The following is a 19689-nucleotide window of genomic DNA, read 5'->3' on the forward strand; positions in this document are numbered from 1 at the left end:
AAAACCTTTGGCAAAGCGGAGATCGACCTCTTCGCCTCCAAGGAGAACGCGCACTGCTCTCTTTTCTTCACGAAGAGCACGGACGCGCTCGCCCAGAGCTGGCCGAGCCGCCCCTTATATGCCTTTCCCCCGATCGCGATGCTGCCACAGGTCATCAGTCGGGTCAGAGAGGAGAAAAACGCATTGCTTCTGATAGCCCCACTCTGGAAGAACCAAACATGGTTTCCAGATCTGATGCAAATGCAATCTGCACCACGGCCGATTCCACTGAGGCCAGACCTCCTCAGTCAGGCCAGCGGGATGATATTTCATCCCCGCCCCGATCTGTGGGCCCTTCATGCATGGCCCCTCAACGGGTTCCCAGGAACCTCACGAGCGGAGCGCTAAAAACCATCGCTGAGGCGCGGGCGCCCTCCACGAGACGCTTATATGCCCAGAAATGGAAAGTGTTCAGTGACTGGTGTAATGCCAAGGGCCTGAACCCTGAGACATGCGAGATTACGAACGTACTCGCTTTTCTACAAGGGCTTCTGGAGGCGGGCCGCACCCCCTCCACGCTCAAAGTATATGTGGCGGCCATCACAGCGTCACACAACCCTGTAATGGAACGTCCATTGGGAAGAAACGACCTAATTATTGTTTCCTAAGGGGCGCTAGGAGGATGAACCCTTCACGCCCCCCCTCAGTGCCGATCTGGGACCTAGCTACTGTCCTAGACGCTCTTAAAGGGCCCCCGTTCGAACCACTCCGAACCGTGCACCTTAAACAGCTCTCGCTCAAGACTGCGCTCTTGCTGGCACTCGCCTCGGTCAAGAGAGTGGGCGACCTGCACGCGCTTTCGACAAGCGCTGCCTGCCTAGAATTCGGACCTAACGACTGCAGGGTCGTCCTTAGACCGAAACATGGGTATATTCCTAAAGTGCTCACCACTCCCTTCAGAGCACAGGTTATCTCCCTAACTGCGCTATCGTCTCCAGCAGACGAACACGACGGTAATCTACTCTGCCCCGTTAGGGCTCTCAGAGTGTATTTGGAGCGTTCTGCCCTATTCAGACAGACAGAACAACTGTTTGTATGCTTTGGCGGCCGTACGAAAGGTTCCGCCGTTTCAAAGCAGAGAATCTCTCACTGGATAGTTGAGGCTATAGCGCTGGCTTATGAAGCTAAGGGACTTCAATGCCCCTGGGGAGTCAAAGCACACTCCACCAGGAGTGTGGCTTCTTCCTGGGCATGGTCGAGCGGGATACCGACCGAGGATATTTGTGCGGCGGCAGGCTGGGCCTCACCGTCCACATTTATCAGGTTCTACAACCTACAGGTCCCGACATTGCATTCCAATGTACTATCAGCATGATACTAGTTGAACTACGAGTTCGTATCTAGATTATGTATGTGCTTGTGTCACACTGAGCGCCTTCTAGCCGCTCTGTATTTTTCCCACATATAAAGCTCGCCTCTGCCGGCTAGTTGGACGATAACTTTGCTTTTCAGCTCAGGCAACTGCCTCTGGCTATCATAAGGCGAAGTTCAGCACGCACAGCGTTTTGCATGGTGTTCCCATAGCGTAAGCTACTTACGCAATAGGAGAGACGTCTCGAAAGGGAACGACTCGGTTACTAACGTAATCTCGGTTCCCTGAGAGGAGGGAACGAGTATTGCGTAAGCTGCCGTGCTTGTGCTTGGTTAGTTCGCTTCAGTCGTTTTAACCTAAAGAACTCTCATGACGGGGCGCCCAATAAATAGCTCTTGGCCACGCCCATCTTGGTGGGCTCTGACGCGCGCGGGCGCGAAGCACGCTCATTGGTCGCGCATTCAGAGTCGCCCCGTCATTGGTTCGAGCAAGTTGCCGCAGCACAGCCAATGACCGAGCTTCCTTCGTTCATTGATGTCAGCTGTGCAGCTGCAATGCGTTTTACATAAAGACTTCAATATTCTCGAGAAAAGGAGTTTTCCCATAGCGTAAGCTACTTAAGCAATACTCGTTCCCTCCTCTCAGGGAACCGAGGTTACGTTAGTAACCGAGTCGTTTTTCCTACCATTTGACAATAGGGAAGACAACAGCCTTTTTTCCCTCTGTTTTCTTTAATCAGGTAGCACAGATTTCGAAGAAGAAAAAGCGAAAAAAGCCTTTCTACTGCATAGGCAGCCAAGTTTTATTGAAAGCCCATTTTGCCAGCGGTGAAGTACCACATTAAGAAACCACACAAATTAAAAGCATGGAGAAATAAAAAAATAATTCATAAAATAAAATTTAAAAAAAAGTTTTTTGTAAAGTAACTTTTTTTATTGTAAGCACAAGGCTACATAGCAATGGTGAAATAAACTTGACAGCTTTAAACCTTTTCGTCACCCTGTTTACTTTAGCACAAAGTATATTTTGACAATAAAAAATAAAACAACCTATATGTTTAAATATTTACAGCATTGATAAATTAGCATTTAAGAGTTATCTCTCAATTATCAGTGCATATAAAGTAAAACAAAAAAAGTTTTTTCGGGGGGGGGGGGGGGGGGGCTTCATGAGTTAATTTAACCAATAAATTTAATGTGGTAAAATACAAAACATAGTAAAAAATAAACTCTCAAGTCAGTAGTTTAATTTTTGACATCATTCCATAAACATGAACCAAACTTGCTGAAATGTTTTTGGATTTCAGTCGTTCAAGGCCACCTATGAGATCAGTGAACAATGGAAATGTCCTGATATTTTAAATAAAACTTTTTAAACTAAATAAACAGCATAAAATAAACAGATATTTTCATTTCATGTTCATGAATAAGAAGGACTCAACTTCAGGTTTTAGGACAGTATTACATGGAGTAGGACTGAAAGACAAACTTTGGCAAAATGTGAAAAAATTTCTAGCCAACAAAAAAATGATAAATATGACAGCAGATCAGAAATTATTAGAAAAACAGAAAGATAGTCTCAAACAAAACAAGGCCAAACTCCAAGATATTTACAGTACATAGCAGTGTAAAAATAGGTGCACAATTAGCATTTTATATGTATCAAAGCACAGAAAGGAACGGTCATGTCTTCAGCAAGCTTAGAAAAGGTCAATAAGACGCCACATTCAGTCAGACCTGCTGATTTGAGATGATAATGTACGTGAGTGCACGGTAGGCTCGTTCGTTCATGAGATTTAAATGTATAAATGCCAGACAACCTCCCAGAAAGCCAACTGCACTGACAACCTTCAAAACTCAAGGTCATTCCTGAGATAAAAATCGCTCCAATCCAGCGTCATGGCTTCCGTTTATCATTCGCCCCTTTTCAGGTCCATGTCTAAACATCCTCTTTGCGGCCTTGAAGCGGAGATCCATCCATGCAGCCTTGAGCGGTTCTACTGTCTCTTCAAAGATGATGCTTTCTTCTTCCTGGCAGCAAGCATGTCATAGAAAGGGTCCCTGCTTATGGCAGCTCTGGAGAGAATGAGAAAGGGAGAAAAGGAACATTTTGGTTAAAGGGTTAGTTCACCCAAAAATGAAAATTCTGTCAGTAATCACTCACCCTCATGTTGTTCCAACCCCGTAAGACCTTCGTTCATCTTCGGAACACGAATTAAGATATTTTTGATTAAAGTTTATCAAGCGACGAGAATACTTTTTGTGCGCAAAAACAAACAAAAATAACAACTTTAATTCAACTATTCATTACCTTCTTTATGGGCCTCTAGTCAGTTAACGTAGTGTGATTGCGTAGAGCTACGTCACACGTAGGCTCACTATTGGCCGACGCTGGTCATGTGTGTGATGCGTGTGACGTACAACAACAGAAGCACTACGCTATTACACTAGTGAACTGACTCAAGGCCCACAGAGAAGGACATGAATAGTTGAAATTAAGTCGTTATTTTTGTTTTTTTTGCGCACAAAAAGAATTCTCGTCGCTTGATAAACTTAAGATTGAGCCACTGTAGTCACTTGGACTATTTTAACAATGTCATTAATAACTTTTCGGGGCTGGCAAGTTTCAATCCCTTAGAAGCCTATGGAAGAGTGATCCAGCTCTCAGATTTCATAAAAAATATCTTAATTCGTGTTCCGAAGATGAACGAAGGTCTTACGGGGTTGGAACAACACGAGGGTGTGTGATTACTGACAGAATTTTCATTTTTGGGTGAACTATCCCTTTAACCTCAAAAAAGCCTGCTCACTACTGCGCTATCTAGGAAATTTCCACCATTACAAACTTTTTGCTATTATATCACGTGCACAAAATTATAAGAATTAAGTGCTATTTTAGTATTATTTATACATTATTATAGTATTTATTAATATTTTGAATTGTTTGTTTTTTTAAGTTTTGTACACTTGTGATTGTTGTTCGTTGTTTTAAATACTTCTTTTTAGCTTTTCATTTTTTTCTTTTTTCTATTTAGCTGTATTTTTAGTTCAGTTTTTTTATATTTTATATTTAGCTGTATTTTTAGATCAGTTTTAGTAACGTTAGTACTTTTATTTCAATTAGTTCAAACAATGTATTCAGGTTTTTCCATCTAATATGTATATCTTATTTTATTTCAGCTTTACTTCAAATAACGAAAGGATTTTAAGTTTAGGTTCAGACCTTGTATCTTTTGTATTTGATGTTCATTATTGATGCACTAAAAATCAATCAATAGATTCAGCTGAAGTATCTGACATAAATGGACAGCAATGTGTTTTATATAGTAACAAAAACAACAACAATATGCACTCATAAAGATAAAAACATGCCACTAAAGATCAGTTTTAGTGTTCAGGAATGTTAACGTTTCTTGAACTTTATTTCAAGCCTTCGAATTTAAGTTGCAACTGGGTTTAGGACCAATCTGTGTCAAAATGATAACCCTGTGCATTTTAAAAACTCTGTCAGAGCAAGATGAGAGGAGGACTTACTTGATGCTTTTGATCCAATCTTCTTTCTCCTCTGTTGTTGGCGCTGAGATGCGGTAGAATGTGTGGTTTCCTTCCACAACCCGTCCATCTGCTTCAGTCTTGCATGCTTTGATGACCTGATCCTTGTTGTCTGGGATGAAGAGTTCAAAGCAGTTCTGTGTGTAGAAAGCTACTTTAGAAGAAGCTTTTATATTTTACTGGAGCAAACCGAGGTTACAAGAACAGTGGCGCCAGTGTATGACAGTGATTTTAGCAACCTGTAACCTTTGTGCTAATTACATACATACATACATACATACATACATACATACGTACGTACGTATATGTGGTTGGTTGTAATTAGCACTATATATATATATATATATATATATATATATATATAGTATAAAAATATTAACATCAAAACAAAATAAAACATACATAAAAAAGCAGATGCTAAACAAAGTGATTCTATTATATAGTTAATACTGTAATTAATGTTAGTAAAAATATTAACAACAAAACAATTTAAAAGTATAGAACAAACTGAATAAAATAAGAAATTAATTGATAAATAAATAACAGAAATAACAATAAAACTTAAAAGGGTTATTGTATTAATCAAAATATAAAATAAATAATAGCACAGCATGCTAATTAAACCACTGTTGCAAAAAATATATAAAATAATTAATAACTACAGTTAATAATAAAACTTAAAAGCAAGAATAAAAATTAAACAAAGTAAAAAAAAAAAAAATGAATACTAGTCAGCCTCACTAATCAACTTCTCCTCCACCATGACTAATACAAAGTAACTTAAACGTGATGAAATATAGATGGAAAAGCAAGTGAAAGCTTACTGGCTTCTTGGAGTCATCCACTTCCCTAATACTGAGATTTTCCAGAGGAATAATCCCTCTTGGCTCTTTATCCTGAACACAGAGGCAGAAGAGGAAACACATGTGACCACAGTAGAGCACAACCGATGAGTTATATTACCACTGGATCATTCAATCATTGAACTTCAGTGAAGCAGGTTTACGTACAGTGGTGTATTCAAAATAATACAGACAGTTGTCAGTCAAGATGAACCATCTCCTTTTCCAAGTCTTCACCCGTCCACCTGTGGATCAAACAGTATATTAAGAATACCGTTGTCACTGAGGTCTGTATGAGTAAAGAATAATTGTGGTGAGCAGCAGAGACACATGGCAAGTTGAGGACTGAGGCACAGCAGACACACACATGAATGGGAACTCACATTAGCAGATGGACAGCTGAAATGGCTCGAAGCCTCATCAAAAATACACAGTTAGCCCAAAACCACTGAATCAGGCACAAGCTTAAGGTGTTAGTGACCAAATTAGTAAGAGAATGTGTTATCAAATGAGCCTTATATAAAATAAATCTCAGAATGTAGGAATGGATGCAAGTCTGTCTTTTCTGAAGCACAGGATCAGACTATGAGGACTAACTTTATGAAAAACCAGAGATCTACAATAGCAGTCATTAATATCATAAATGCTGTAAATAACTAACTTACAATATTTAAAAAAAATTTAAAAAAAGAGTAAACTATTCCTTCAGAATGGTATGTTGGTATGGAATGGAATGGTATAAAATGGCATTCAAATCTAAAACTGGTAATAATCAGAATAATAAAAAAATATATTTTATTCTTATTTCTTATTATCAATAATAATAAAAATTAAAAGTATGGATATAGCAAAACAATATATAAATATAAAAAAATATACAGCATGTTAATCAAAGCTCTAAAATAATAATAATATTAATCAAACTTAAAAAATAATCATATTATTTTTATAATAGAACTTAAAAGTGATAAAACTACAAATAAAAAACAAAAATATGAAAAAGTACAGCATGTTAATCAAACAACTAAATAATAATAATAATAAAACTTAAAAAAATACTAGTAATTAAGTGATAAAACAAAAAATACAAATATAATAAGTACCGCATGTTAATCAAATGTTAATCAAAGCATGTTAACTAAATAATAATAATAAAACTTAAAATAAAAAATGATCTGACTAATGAACTACTCAACCATCATGACTTTTTCTATTTTTATTCTCACTTCCATCATTTTACATGCAATTATAAGCAGCACATATATCAGCTGAAAATCATCTCCTATAATTCCTGTGCTTTCCCTGTTGTAGGCAGACACACAGTGTATGCAGCATGTAGCATTCACACAACAGCATGTGAAGACTGCAGAGCCGGCAGTACTTCAACTGACCACATGCGCGCAGTAGAGACCAATAGACATCTAATGTTTAACAGACAAGTTGATCTCCAAGAAGATGGAGAAAGCTGGCTGAGTCTCACAAGCCCATCATGAGCACGGCACAACACCAGTTTAAACTCAAATAAAGCAAATTACATTTTGATGAAATGAAAAATGAGTTAAATAAAATAAAGACGACAAAAAAGGAGTAAATGAAAGCACAAAGCAAAGCATAGCTTAATGGGCTAGCTAAGAAAACCAGTACATACCTCCTGAAGAAACACAACAAATGTGGAAAGAAAGAAAACAATGAAATTAACCATGAAAATCTGAAAAATATCGTAACAAAAGGCTATAATAAAATACTTGTGTGTTTCAGCCTGGTGTAAAATCCAGGCTGAGCTGAAATATGAGCAGCATGCAGATAAATAAGGAGGTTGCATCAGCTATTTTAGATTAGCTTTGGAATATAATGCATTTGGCCCCGTGCTTCTTGGCTATTACGTTACACAATGGAAGACTTTCAATTCACAGCTCTGATTAAATAAATAAATCTACTTTTGAAGTTCATGAGACACTGGGGCATGACAAAAATACACTGCCTGGCCAAAAAAAAAAAAAAAAAAAAGATTTAGATTTAAATAGAAAAATGCTTAAGAGTCCATGTTTGGATCATCATTGCTGTGATTATAATGTTTCTAGCATGTTATATGTTTGGCAACAGTTCCTCTATTCCTAACTGATGGAGTGTGTAGCTTTTCATTTCTTAAACAACCATGTAGGAAGACACATGATGGCCATATTCCAGGATGACAATGTCAAGATTCATCAGGCTCAAACTGTGAAAGAACGGTTTGGAGAGAGCATGAAGAATCATTTTCACACATGAATCGGCACCTCTGAGTCCATATCTTAAATTCATTGAAAGTCTTTTGGATGTGCTGGAGGTAGGGCTGTAATCTCCCAGTCGACTTATTGGTCGATACGTTCTGGCTCGACCAAAATTCTGATTGGTCGATTTTTTGCCGTCTTAATTTCATCAGGTGAAAAGCACTAATTGCTAATAGGGGTGTTTTCAGAGCACCCCTGTTTCACAGGTAACAGTCTGTCTTCAGAAAACCCCCCTTGTTTTCACTTTTTTTGGATTAGCCCAACCCACTGGAGACAGACTGAAGAAAGTACTAGAAGGCCTTGGTCTGATGGTTTGCTGAATGTTTATTTAATTGTGAGCGCTTCATTTACAGTCAGTCCTCCTTTACCATGTCAAAGACATCAGCAGTGTGGCAGCATTTTACAAAAATAGGTAACGGAAAAAAAGTCGAATGCAAAGTTTGCAAGCAACAGTTTGCATATCACAGCTCGACTACAGACATGGCATCACCTAAAAACGGTAAGCTAACTTGTCTGCGTTAGGTTGCCACGTCTGTTTTGAGTAGGGTATATGAACATATCAGAATATGGCACATGTTTTAGTCTAATACTCGTTTTATAACTGCAGGCGCACCCGCCCGCAACGACGGTAGCATCCCCCAGACACACCCAGGCCACGCTGGATGTTAAGCCCCCTCTATCATCCAAACGCAAAAATAATATCACGGAAGGAATTGTCGACTTTTTTTATTTAAGTGGACGTGCCTTGTGTGTTTAAGAGTAAAAGCTTTAAGTTAATAGTCTATTGATGTCTCAGCCGCGAAGCTGAGTTTCAGCCTGTCCTCGCACAGAGCGTCTGAAATGATAGTGTCTGTCAGTTATTATAACATATGACAAAAACAATTGTCTACGTTGTTGCATATTCCTCAACAGTTCTTGTGCTGATAGCACTAGTTGACATAGTACTATTTTCGGAAATCATAGGCTATGATATTGCGCAGGTGCACGCGAGTCATTTCAGTGCAAAATAATAAACGTTAGGTCAAAAACGATTTAATATACTGCAAATAGCCTCCTAGTTTTTATGTTTATTTATAATTTATTTAGGCGGACAAGGCTACCAAGTACTGCGCAACTAATTAATCTAACGTTTTTTTAATCTAAGCCCCCCAAAGTCGATTTTTAGTCGAAATGTCAGGACTTCAGTTGACCAAGATTTTCTTTGGTTGATTACAGCCCTAGCTGGAGGAGACTATGTGCTTTGTGAAGAGTGCTTGGTTCTTTCATTGTCAATATAAGAACTTGACCAAAAATGAATGCTCCTCTTAATGGATATAACATCAAAACATTTTTTATTTAATTTTTTATCATGAGGTGCATAAATTTTTGGTCAAGATCTTGTAACATAATAATCACTGCAATAATGATACAATCATAGACTCTTAAGCATTTGCCTATTTAAATCCATATAGCCACTTTTTTTTGGCCGAGCAGTGTATATAGGGCCTGTTAAGGGCTATATATCGTTCAGACTTATTTCTTTATCTTCCGGACAGACAAACACACACTCACTCACCCAGTTTTAGCAGCCAGCCCTCGCGGTCTGGGTTAAAGAACGTGTGTGTGAGGTCGTTGCCGTCGTCTTCAGGTATCTTGAAGGGCTCATTCTTAATGCTCTCGTACAGGTTCTGCAGGAGTGTTTAATTTGAGTTCTAGTACTTCAAACACTTCAGCATTACAAGCGTAAATTTTAACAACAAAACATTGAAAAATAAATGCCTTAAATCTGTCAATGATCAGTCAAACAAGCAGTTAAAATAAAATTTGAACACACACACATACATATACATATATACATACATATATACACACATATATATATATATATATATATATATATATATATATATACATATATATATATATATATACATATATGTTATTAAAATAAATCTCTTATGCTCATCAAGCCTGTATTTGATAAAAAATACAGAAACAGTAATATTGTTAAATATTATTGCAATTCAACATCATGGTTTTCTATTTTAATATACTTTGAAATATTATTTATTTCTGTGATGCAAAGCTGAATTTTCATCAGCCATTAATCAGAATGATCTCTGAAGGATCATGTGACACTGAAGACTGGAGTAATGGCTGATGAAAATTCAGCTTTGCACCAGAGATATAAATTATATTTTAAGTACTATTTTAAAATAATGGATTTCTTTTTTAATATAATGATATTTCACAATATATTTGTTTAAATAAATGCAGCCTTGGTGAGCACAAGAGACTTCTTTTAAAAACATAAAGGCAATGTTTCCAAACTTTTGACCAGTACTATATCTATATACACTCACCTAAAGGATTATTAGGAACACCATACTAATACTGTGTTTGACCCCCTTTCGCCTTCAGAACATTTTGAATGATTCGAGCTTTGTGACATGGTGCATTATCCAGCTGGAAGTAGCCATCAGAGAATGGGTACATGGTGGCCATAAAGGGATGGACATGGTCAGAAACAATGCTCAGGTAGGCCGTGGCGTTTAAACGATGCCCAATTGGCACTAAGGGGCCTAAAGTGTGCCAAGAAAACGTCCCCCACACCATTACACCACCACCACCAGCCTGCACAGTGGTAACAAGGCATGATGGATCCATGTTCTCATTCTGTTTACGACAAATTCTGACTCTACCATCTGAATGTCTCAACAGAAATCGAGACTCATCAGACCAGGCAACATTTTTCCAGTCTTCAACTGTCACATTTTGGTGAGCTCTTGCAAATTGTAGCCTCTTTTTCCTATTTGAAGTGGAGATGAGTGGTACCCGGTGGGGTCTTCTGCTGTTGTAGCCCATCCGCCTCAAGGTTGTGCGTGTTGTGGCTTCACAAATGCTTTGCTGTATACCTCAGTTGTAACGAGTGGTTATTTCAGTCAAAGTTGCTCTTCTATCAGCTTGAATCAGTCGGCCCATTCTCCTCTGACCTCTAGCATCAACAAGGCATTTTTTCCCGCAGTACTGCCGCATACTGGATGTTTTTCCCTTTTCACACCATTCTTTGTAAACCCTAGAAATGGTTGTGCGTGAAAATCCCAGTAACTGAGCAGATTGTGAAATACTCAGACCGGCCCGTCTGGCACCAGCAACCATGCCACGCTCAAAATTGCTTAAATCAACTTTTTTTCCGATTCTGATATTCAGTTTGGAGTTCAGGAGATTGTCTTGACCAGGACCACACCCCTAAATGCATTGAAGCAACTGCCATGTGATTGGTTGATTAGATAATTGCATTAATGAGACATTGAACAGGTGTTCCTAATAATCCTTTAGTGGAGCTTTAATTTTTATTGTGCATAGGCGTAATTTATGGGTGGAACATGTCCCCACCACTTTTTCTCAGGGTCGATATTGTCCCCCACCACTTTATGAAACATTTCGAGGCACGGATGTACCTAATACAAATGAATAAAACATCTCCAGCTAACTAGTAGAGCATTAATTTAGTTAGTTTTTAAATAAGAGACAATCTAGCGCAAAAATGTGTTGTTTTTTAAATCAAGCTGAGCGCTCCTTTGCCGCGATCCTTTAGTTCCTAATAGTCCTTGAGTGTATGTGTATATATATATATATATATATATATAAATAAGTTAACAGTATAATAATACTAATAATTATAATAATAATGGAAACCTAAAAGTGAAAAATAATTATATATTTAAAATATGAATATATATTTGATATATAATATTTTATATATTAAAATATATAAAAAGCAACGACAACAACAACAAAAAACCAGGGTGTGGGACACTGACCCTGAGCAGGTCTTCTGGCAGATCTCCTCCATCATTGATGCCTCTGTTCATGCAAAAGAATCGATCTGCAGACGGCTTGTCCTTCACGTTAGGGTTGTGCAGACTCGTGTTCAACATGATGATTGCGAATGAAAGCACATAACATGTATCTGCAAAGGAAATTGAGAAACCTCAGCATTCAAATTTTTAAATGAGGTTTTTTTCTACCAACACTCAAGACAAAAATTCTCAGCTGTTTTGTGACAAACACAAGGCTTGTGTGAGATATATTTAATCTGAATAATAATCAGAGTTTACATGGAGGAACTGGCCCAAATGTAGTGAATTAATTGATGTCCAAATGAAGGAGCTATGCTATTGTTCTTGTACAGACATCATGCTGAGAAACAATTAGCGTCCAAATAGTGCTTGACCAAATGTTGCTTGCATTTCTAATCCTCTCACAGGCCCTAAAAAGTAAGTGGGTGTGGGTGTAGGGAAATTATAGAGGGACTCTGGGGTAAAAAGCAGTTTTGGTTTGAGACAAAGTTGTCATTTTCTGCAATCTGTTATATAGTTGAAAAATAAAAAATAAAATCTATTATTCATGATGACTACGCCAATAATTAAAGTTTTAAGAATTTAAAGAGATTTGCTTAATTGAGAAATACTTGAAGGCTACACCCAAATATTTAATTATTATTATTAATATATAAACAAAACATCATATTATTTTTTGCTTTGGTGTTGAAAATTATGAGAGTTCACAGGTATTTTGGATATTGTTAACACCCTATTGCAAAGCAATCAGATTACCACACACACACACACACACACACACACACACACACACACACACACACACACACACACACACACACACACACACACACCTGTGGATTGAAAGACACCAGGATTGCATTGACAGTAACGCTGGGCAAAAGCCTCCATCATTCGATCAATTTTCTGAGCTTCACCCGGTAACCGGAAACTCCATAAGAACTGTCTGCATGGAGCACGGGAAGAAATGAACTCAATTAATGAGATCACAATGACATGAGGATATCAAATAAATTTGCTGCATAATCTACAGATCTATATTTTGTCACCTGAGTGCCTGAACCAGGTTGAGGTCTGTAAATTCATGAAGCTCCACAAAGGCATGAAGAACCTGAATATTGAATTCATCCCTGGAAAAAAAGATTAAAATTAATGAAATCAACAGGAGATTCATTCTTAGATCAACAGCAATGATGTTACAGTGACATCTATAGAAAAGACTCAATCAGATTTGTATTGAGACGTTTGAGCTAAATTAATTACAGAAATTTGTTAAGAAAAGGCAGATAAAAAGCAGACGTGCCACTGAAAATCATGTCTACTGTTGTAAAACATGCAGTGTTCACAGTGTGAACGGAATTACAGCTGTGATCCTCCTCTCAGACATCTCCAATGGGCATTAAATCCCACAGGGGGATTACGGCTGGGATTACCGTCCGTGTGTAACTAGCTCTTTCTTCAATGAGGAAATGGGACATGTCGATAATATCAATGAGCTGTGAATGCATTAACCCACTTTGGGGGTCTGTCCATTAAGCTCTATACTCTTACACTCCTTCATCCTGCTCTGCACTGCCGTGACCACACTTCAGAGATGAACCATTCATTTTCCTCAGGTGACAGAGAAAATAATGCGTTTGCATTTATGCGAGTGTGCATTTGGAGAAATAGTGTTATTGACTGATTAAAGAATATTGGACTGAGAGCTAAGACAGCTTACAAAACAGATGATGTACAAAAAAACAAAAAAATTTCTCTCAAAATAAAGAATACTTTACCCTAGGGTTGTCAAACATACTGAAACAAACCGCTACAGGTAGTGCCGAGTACTTGGTATATTCAGTACCCGCTTATTGACACTTCTTTCAAACGCTCTTGTTCGTGTTTGTTTGAGCACTCTCTGAGCATCAAAACTTTCTATTTACAGTGTTTTTACAAGCGTTGAGCATTGTAATCAATCATATCTTTTGAGCATGTGAATGCAATTGCCTATCAGAGATGCTAGTCAGCAAGTTAGTCAGAATCTGCTTAACACCGCTGAAAACGCACAAGGGTTTATTTTCTTCAACAAGAGCCTTCTTCAATGCTTGCGAATCCACCATTTTAACCAACAGTGTAAACAAGATGTAAATAAGAGATTCATTAAGCAATTAAGACGGCTTTTTTTATTATAACAGAAGTTTTTGCGAGAGTGCGGAACTCAGCGATTATAATGGGAGGATCTTCTCTTGCTTTCTGTTTATTACCCATTCACAATCTGAATACAAGTTTAGATTTTTCGGTACACTGCAACGTTTCTGGATTGACAATCGTATTAAATGCATGACTTATTTGGAAACTGCATTGATTGACAGTGAAAACAACAGACAAGATTTTTTTTTTAAGTACTTAATTCAACAGTTTTTGCTCTGGTACTGAAATTGGTAGGGAAAACCCACAACATTTTACTGGTATAGGTACAGACTAGAAATGTTGGTTCTGTGACAATCCTAGTTCACCTAAAATATTAAAATTCTATCATTATTATTCATGAAATGAGGATGAGGATGAGTAAATAAATGGCAGAATGTTCATTTTTAGGTGAACTACCCCTCAAATTTTGTGCAATCGTGCATATATATAATTACACTGAGAGAGGAAAATAATCCTCCCCATGCAGACACACACAAACTATATACCTTTCCTTCCTGCTCTGATAGGTCCCTGATGACCTGGCACTGACATTGAATTTCAGTCCATCAATAAATGCGTAAGCTGACCCTTACTGCAAAACAGCACTTTCATATGGGCACAGGCCATCTTGATGCAGTAAATAATGGCCTTTGACAGACTACTGCGGTCAGTGGGGACCAGCTCACGATCGGTGATGTCATCCTCCCTTGAGCTCCGATTAGAGATATAGCAAATTCAGAACCTTAGCCAAAAATCGGTTTAACTTCTGCTAACCTAGTTACGCTCAATGCTAATTATGTCTATTAGGTCTATTAAGGCCATGTAGGTGTATATACAGTGGTTAAATTGGGCCGGGGCTCTCCGGGGCTCAGCCCCGGCACATAAGCCTGCTCGTTTGCAGTCAGTTGCCTACTGGAAATTATGTCACATACAATTTGATGAAAGTGATGCTTTTGAAAACATATTTCTGACAATAAATGAAAGATTTTTGAAATGGCATGTCTATTTTGTCTCGGCGGAGCTGAGATGAGAAAAATCGGAACACGGCCGTATTTTTGTTCAGCTGCTTAATCTCGTTGTCAGTCGACCATGATCGCGCACCGCTCGCGCATGCGCATCTGACACGGATAAATGTACGCAGCAATAATGAATGTTCCTGGGAGACCGTGGTTGCGCGGGATGTGGATGTTCCAGAAATGTCAAAAAAGTGCCCTCGCCTTGAATGACAAGGTAAGAAAAATAAGACTAAATCAAAATTAAATAACCAGGACTAGGTTGACCATGTGATTTTTCTCAGGAGATGTTTTGAGCATTTTACTTCAGATACCGGATTATCAGCAAACTGCCAAGAGAATTGCTAATTTAACGTTAGCTGGCTACTTAAAATAAACTAGCAATCTATTCAGTCAGCATATTTGTATTTGATCTGTGTGAATTACCATCTCTGTTCGAAATCTGCAATTGCAGTTATTCGCGGAATTATCAACTTTACGTGGGTTGTGTAATGATAGCAATGATAGCAATGATATGATAATGCAATGATATAGCAAATATAGCAATGAGGCAACCACTGGAGCCAGAAATCAAAACTTTGCCTTTTTATGTGTGTGTGTGTGTGTGTGTGTGTGTGTGTGTGTGTGTGTGTGTGTGTGTGTTGTCGTAGTAAAGAGAGAGAATGGGAGAAGGAAGTTTGTATGAGGTGGACATGGTCACCACAGACCCAAATCTTCTCAGCTGTTGCTACTGTCATATGCTGCACTGTCTCTCCATGTGGCACATTATGTTTGGCACATTGTATGGGTCACTATATCATAACAAGGTATTACAACGTGTAATCAAGTGATGACTGATTAGCAGTAATGTAAATGCTAAATGTCCTAATACCTGTTGCAAAGTAAATGCTCTTAACCTTGCAGTTTTTCACATATCATGTAATACTCAATTTCTCCATTTCTTTGCACAAAACTCTCCAGAAAGTGCTATTTAATGGTTTATTTTTCAAAAAAAAATTCACGGGGGGCATGCCCCCGGACCCCCCTAGGGAGAGCACCCCCACATAATAAATCCCAATTTAACCCCTGTGTATATATATATATATATATATATGTGTGTGTATATATATATATATATATATAAAATTTAAATTGCTATTTATTATTTTAATATATTACACATTTAGTTTATTCCTGTGATGGCAAAGCTTAATTTTCAGCATTATTACTCCAGTCTTCAGTGTCACATGATCCTTCAGAAATGTGATATGCTGATTTGGTGCTCAAGAAACATATCATATTATCAATGTTGGAAACTGTGATAGAAACTGTGATTCTTTGACAAATAGAAAGTAAAAACAAAACAAACGAAAAAACAGTATTTATTTGAAATTGAAATCTTTTGTAACATTATAAATGTCCCACTTTCGATCGATGCATCAAAAGTAACAGACGTTTAATGCATCCTTGCTGAATAAAAGTATTAATTCCTTTAAAAAATATATATATATAATATATATATACACATCTTCCTGACCCCAGATATCATGGATATCTAGACTTCAGGAGTTCTGTTTTTATGAACCAGCAACATTTTTCAGAGCAGAACCCATCAGCAGAAGTTCTTACCTTTCACCCAGATAATCTCCGATGGCTGTCTTGTTGAGGCCCTCACCCTTGTAGAGGAATTGAGCAATATCTTCACAAGTGTTCTTCAGCAATTCATTCTCTATGAGGAACTGAATACCCTGAGAAAAATACAACATTCAGCATAAAGAACATCCTACATGCACGCATTATAATTGCAGTTTCCTGTTGGTAAAGTACATTAAAAATATCTTTCCTGTACTCTTTTCCTGCTCTCTGAACTTTAGCCTATGAGTTTGGATTCTGCTGGATCTATGGAAATGAATTGGAAATGGTGTGGTTGCATAATGCTTGGTGACAAAACTTGTGTGATTATGATAATTTGTGCATCCACACAAGATCAAAGGTTTAAAAAATGCAAAATGGAAGTGCCTTTTATGTAATGGAGATCATCATCTTTGTCAAAGCATATAAGGTAATCTCTATGATTTAGAAAACTTCAAAATATTTCAATAGACGCTTCATGCATTTCACCCCAATGCTTATTTACCTTTTTGGGATCCATGTTAAATTTCTTGCGGCCCATAGCAATCTGTTTACTCCGCTGCATGTTTATTCTGCAAACACAGAAAGACAAGGGCTTTATTAGGTTCTTTCGACATCTGTAAACTCAAGCTAAATGGAGGGGAATGGAGAATGGGAATGGAGTTGTACAACACCTACAACTCACACGCCGTGTCAGGGCTTCATAATGACATCATTACTATCCACTTAGCCAAATGCACTCTTGGATGGTGGTGTGAAATGCAAAATTAGAAGCCACAGCCTATAAAGGGGCCACACACTACTGTACTTTCCATTGTGGCCACATGACATGACTTAAGGGGGAGGAGGAACAAAGAACGACGAATTTCATAAAAGGAGGGGAACGGCTTTCTTCCATCACAATGGCTCTCATGTGAATCAAAGTGGGCATTCCTGTGAAGTGTTCGGTGGGATCCCAGTGGGATCACGCGTCATCTATTATGAATGGGCCTGAAAGGCTGATTCAGTTTGATGTATATTCTAAGAGCAATTCTGTTTGGTCTGAGAATATGGGTCAATGCAGTCAGAGTATAAGGGGTCATTCACAGAATGCGGTTTTGCATTAAGACAAGGGCAGTGGAATTTCAAGTTCTCAAGACACGTTTTTTAATGTTACCACAAAATCAAAATTGACAAAAAAAAATTATGGAATATTACTGTATTTGTTTTAAATTATTTGTATATGTTGCTAATACAATGCAAAATCAGATATATGTACAATAACAATTTTAGAAAAAAATAACATTACGATGTCTAGAAATCAATTTCGATAGTAACGTTACATTGGGTTTAATTAGTCTTTTAATGAGATCTAGCTACTAATATTGTTAGTACAGAGAATTTTCTCATGAATAAATGCATAGATCAGCGATTTTGGATGTGTGCCTTAATGGTCTTGTGTTTAAAACTTCTGGGTTCTAATCCACCCACATATAGATTTTTTTTTTCTCATCAAAACCGAATATGTTCATGAGTGGTTACAGTAGATATCAAGCAGGGACACGTTTTTGTGCATTTTGTTTTGTGATTTCAGCGGAAGAATAGAGTCTCCGCAGACTGAAGCGCGTGTCCGAGTGAAGACTACGCGAGCCACAAGAGAACACTGTATCCATGCAACTAATAGCACTCAGCTTGAGCGCGGCAACGAGCGCTCAGCTTGATTTAAAAAACAACACATTTTAGCGCTAGATTGTCTCTTATTTAAAAACTAACTAAATTAATGCTCTACTAGTTAACTGGAGATGTTTTATTTATTTGTATTAGGTACATCCGTGCCTCGAAATGTTTCATAAAGTGGTGGGGGACAATATCGACCCTGAGAAAAAGTGGTGGGGACATGTTCCACCCATAAATTACGCCTACGCACAATAAAAATTAAAGCTCCACTTTCACATGAATGCTTTACTTTGCGTGTCAGAATGTTTGAATCCATGTGCTAACACACTATCACTGTAAAAATGCTTCGAGTCAAACAAATCTTTATGGTAAAAAGCGCTACATAAATAAAGGTGACTTGACCATCATATATTCTGCTATAAACAGCATAAAATAAATAGAGCACCATTTACTTGCCTCAAAAAAGTCTGGTACTGTTATTATTATTTATTGCTACACTTCAACATATGTGAATTATTCCATCAGAAAATTAACACTTTTAGCGTTGTCAGATTTTAAAACAACTGAGCTGCGCACTTTTTCGTGTTTTGAAAGGTTTATGATTGATGTTTTGACTCCTAAACAATTTTCCACATTAAAAATTGTCTTTTTATTTGGGCTAGTAAAATTCATTTCGGGCTACCTGTCCCTGCTCTTGCAACGTCATCTCTTCTCTGAGGACGTGTTTACAAGCGTGAGGACGGGACAAACTGTCACTCACATGAGATCATAGCAATAGCAAATGACAATAATCCAATCAATTCCCGATGGACAAAATCAAGTGGCGCTCTACATTTTCTCTCGTTCAAGAAGCCGCTTCACTCTGATATAAGCCACAATAGGGAAGAAAAGACTATCGCAACTTCCATTTTATGCCGACTTTAAAAGTTTAAGTCTTTTAACTTGAGCGCCCCGTTTTTAGGCCAGCATGGTGTGTGAGACCCTGCAAAAGACGCAAACGCAACAGTCAAAACACTAGTGCGTGTTTATATAGAAAAACAATTGAAAAGCAGTGCAACTCAGTCCTCTCAGACTGCATTAAAATGCTTTTCCTTTATGAAGGAAACTCAGTGAACATACTGTATGACCATAATGCACTGTTCAGACATTCTTGCAAAGTGCTGAGCACATCTCAGTCAATTTGCACAAAATTACACCCCCTTTTACCAAAAGAGCCGTACATAATTCACCAGCCTCCCCTCCCGCAGGGGGCACTGTTATTAAATATTCAAACAGGGGGCGGGAGTAAATGGAGAATGTGTGTTTGTGAGTGTCTGTGTGTGTGTGTGTGTGTAAATATGGCAGAATCAGATAGCAAACACCAGTTGAAGGCGGATATTTC

At 37.9% G+C, this 19689-nt stretch overlaps 1 protein-coding gene across 4 annotated transcripts in view; it reads right to left on the reverse strand.

Moving 5' to 3' along the window:
* Nucleotides 1-2125: 2125 nt before the first annotated feature.
* cyth1b (cytohesin 1b) overlaps nucleotides 2126-19689 on the reverse strand; it is a 71367-nt gene continuing 53803 nt past the window's right edge. For 3 of the 4 annotated variants that reach the window (XM_077200477.1, XM_077200475.1, XM_077200476.1), the window contains exons 4-13: nucleotides 17158-17224; nucleotides 16650-16768; nucleotides 12906-12986; nucleotides 12690-12802; nucleotides 11818-11966; nucleotides 9570-9681; nucleotides 5913-5989; nucleotides 5727-5798; nucleotides 4885-5039; nucleotides 2126-3426 (exon numbers count right to left, since the gene is read on the reverse strand). In XM_077200477.1, the coding sequence (XP_077056592.1) occupies nucleotides 3348-3426; nucleotides 4885-5039; nucleotides 5727-5798; nucleotides 5913-5989; nucleotides 9570-9681; nucleotides 11818-11966; nucleotides 12690-12802; nucleotides 12906-12986; nucleotides 16650-16768; nucleotides 17158-17224 (1024 nt within the window). In that variant the 3' untranslated portion in view covers nucleotides 2126-3347. Of the gene's footprint in view, nucleotides 3427-4884; nucleotides 5040-5726; nucleotides 5799-5912; nucleotides 5992-9568; nucleotides 9682-11817; nucleotides 11967-12689; nucleotides 12803-12905; nucleotides 12987-16649; nucleotides 16769-17157; nucleotides 17225-19689 lie in introns of all 4 variants that reach the window. The other variant, XM_077200478.1, reaches the window with a different exon arrangement.

Source organism: Siphateles boraxobius, unplaced genomic scaffold (genome assembly GCF_051911475.1).
Source record: "Siphateles boraxobius isolate OS27281-9 unplaced genomic scaffold, OSU_SipBor_1 46, whole genome shotgun sequence".
Classification (NCBI taxonomy): Eukaryota; Metazoa; Chordata; class Actinopteri; order Cypriniformes; family Leuciscidae; genus Siphateles; species Siphateles boraxobius.